This window comes from Trypanosoma conorhini (assembly GCF_003719485.1).
Source record: "Trypanosoma conorhini strain 025E chromosome Unknown Tco_14.4_contig_00772, whole genome shotgun sequence".
NCBI lineage: Eukaryota > Euglenozoa > Kinetoplastea > Trypanosomatida > Trypanosomatidae > Trypanosoma > Trypanosoma conorhini.
In genome coordinates this window covers 1-1,974 of record NW_021704860.1, presented here as the reverse complement: position 1 = coordinate 1,974, position 1,974 = coordinate 1, and the positions used below count along the sequence as shown (strand labels likewise).

At 64.0% G+C, this 1,974-nt stretch overlaps 2 protein-coding genes across 2 annotated transcripts in view; both read right to left on the bottom strand.

Moving 5' to 3' along the window:
* Tco025E_08403 (uncharacterized protein) overlaps window positions 1-626 on the bottom strand; it is a gene marked incomplete at both ends in the record, with an annotated part of 780 nt that extends 154 nt beyond the window's left edge. Inside the window, one exon of the mRNA XM_029375253.1 lies at window positions 1-626. This exon is cut by the window's left edge and continues 154 nt beyond it. Within this exon, the coding sequence (XP_029224643.1) occupies window positions 1-626 (626 nt within the window).
* Window positions 627-1,027: 401 nt separating this feature from the next.
* Window positions 1,028-1,974, bottom strand: Tco025E_08402 (uncharacterized protein; the record flags this gene model as incomplete). Its single annotated transcript, XM_029375252.1, has 1 exon — window positions 1,028-1,974. A coding segment is annotated over one exon (947 nt), but the record flags the coding sequence as incomplete, so codon positions are not given.

Sequence of the window (1,974 nt, the reverse complement as noted above, 5' to 3'; positions counted from 1 at the left end):
GGAGAGCTCGCGGAGTCGGGCCTGTGCGTTCTGCGTGACGCCGGTGCGTGCCCCGGTGCACGGGGCTCCGACGCCACCAACGACTGAAGCCCCCGCGCCTGCCGGGGCTCTACCGCCTCGTCGACCACCACAAAGTTGGGCAGTACCCCCGTCGTGTGGTGGGCGCCGCTGCCGCCGCCTCTGCCGCGGTGGCTGTTGCCGCGGTGGCGCGCCTCTTCGCCGCGCCGGTGGAAGTCCACAACGGAGCGCAGAATGCTGCGAAACTCCGCGCGCTCCGCCTCGTAGATCGTCAGGCGCTCCTCCAAATCGGCTATGCGCCCCAAAAGTCGTTTCTCCAGCTCGCCCACAAACACCTTGTCGGCCTTCTGTGCCACGGCGGCACGGTCCGCCTTGTCCTGCAGCGTCGCGACAACCTCACCGCGCTGCATGTAATTTTTGTCAAATATCTTCAGTCGGCGCTCCACCTCGCCGCCGCCGCCGCCGCCGCCGCCGTCGGCTCCCACGCCCCCAGCGGCCACAGTACTGCCGCGGCGGCCCATCTCCTTCCGCATCTCTTCCCGCAGCGAGACAATGGAGTTGCCGAGGGTCATGGACTGCTCATCCCGCGCCTCCCCAAGGCGGTCCATCATGTCCCGAATAAGAACGCGTCGGAACTCCACGAGAAGAGGCGCGCCCCGCAGTATCTCCTGGAGCTCGCTGCTGTCTCTTCCAGACTGGCTCTGCCGATGCGGCACACTACCACTGCGGAGGGCCTCATCCTCACCGTCGTCCACGGCGTATGTTTACACTACAGTACTTCTTCCTATTCCAGCGCAGTCGAAAACGAAATGACAAAGTAACAAAGAGAAGGCGAGAAGATAAATAAAACAAAACAAAAACAAAATACGCACCCCAATAAGCCGGGAAGGAGCGCCGGAGCTCGTGGCTCACGCGGAGCCGGACGCATGTGTGGCGTCGGTGCGTCAGAGACAACAAAAAGGATATCCGCGACAATGTGTGAGAAACGAGTCACAAAGAGTGGGGTTTCTCACTCGGGGTGCACAAGTTTGGCTTCCTTCTGCCGCCTGTACTCCAGCATCTCCTCCCGCACCACTTGGATGTGGTCCTCGCTCCGCGGCAGAAGAATGCGGCGGATAGCGCGCAGTGCGTCAATGCTCGTGGGGCTTGCAGCGTATGAAAGACGAGCAAAGTCCTCTTGCTGCAGAGGCGTCACGAGCGCACTGTCACCACCACCACCTCCGCGTATCCTCCTCCAAAGGGCACCGACAACACTGTACGATGCTCGGCTGCTTGCTGCGGACTCCTGCAGGCGCCGCATCTCGCGCTCTGTCTCCTGCCCCTGCAGGGCAGACAAATAAAGCTGCTCGTGCGTCGTGTCCATCGGGTGGTGGACCTTGACTCGGTCATGTGCTGTCGTGGACACCAAGGACGCGCGCTCCTGTGTCGGCGCCCGCTGCGGCGCAGGGGAGGAGGACGGCTGTGCGTGCTCGTCGCCCCTCGCCCCGCCTGTCCCCAGGGCCTCCCCCAGCCCCGCGGCAAGAGCACCTTCGCCGGGCACGCGACTCATGCCGGTGGCGTTGTTGCCTTCGTTGCCGTCCATCGTGGACGCACGCAGCCCCTCCACCCGGGCCGCCTCCGCATCAAGCAGGCGGCGCTTCTCACGACGAACGGCCTCCACAACTGGCCGGAAATCGGGCCGGTGGGCCTGCAGCTCCGCCCGCGCCCGCTGCAAGTCGCGCCGGAGGTCCTCCTCAAGTCCGCTCCGCGTCTCCTCCATCGCCTCCACAAAGTCGTCGTAGTGGTCCGCGAGCAGCTTCAGCTCGTAGTGCTGCTGTAGGCACTCCATCAGCACCCACGCCGTGAGGGCCTTCAACAGGAGCGTGCCGTAGTAGTAGAAATTGTCGGTGCGCTCCCATCTGGTGTACTTGCTGATGACGTCCTTCAGCTTCGTGACGTTCCGCTCGAACTCCTCGC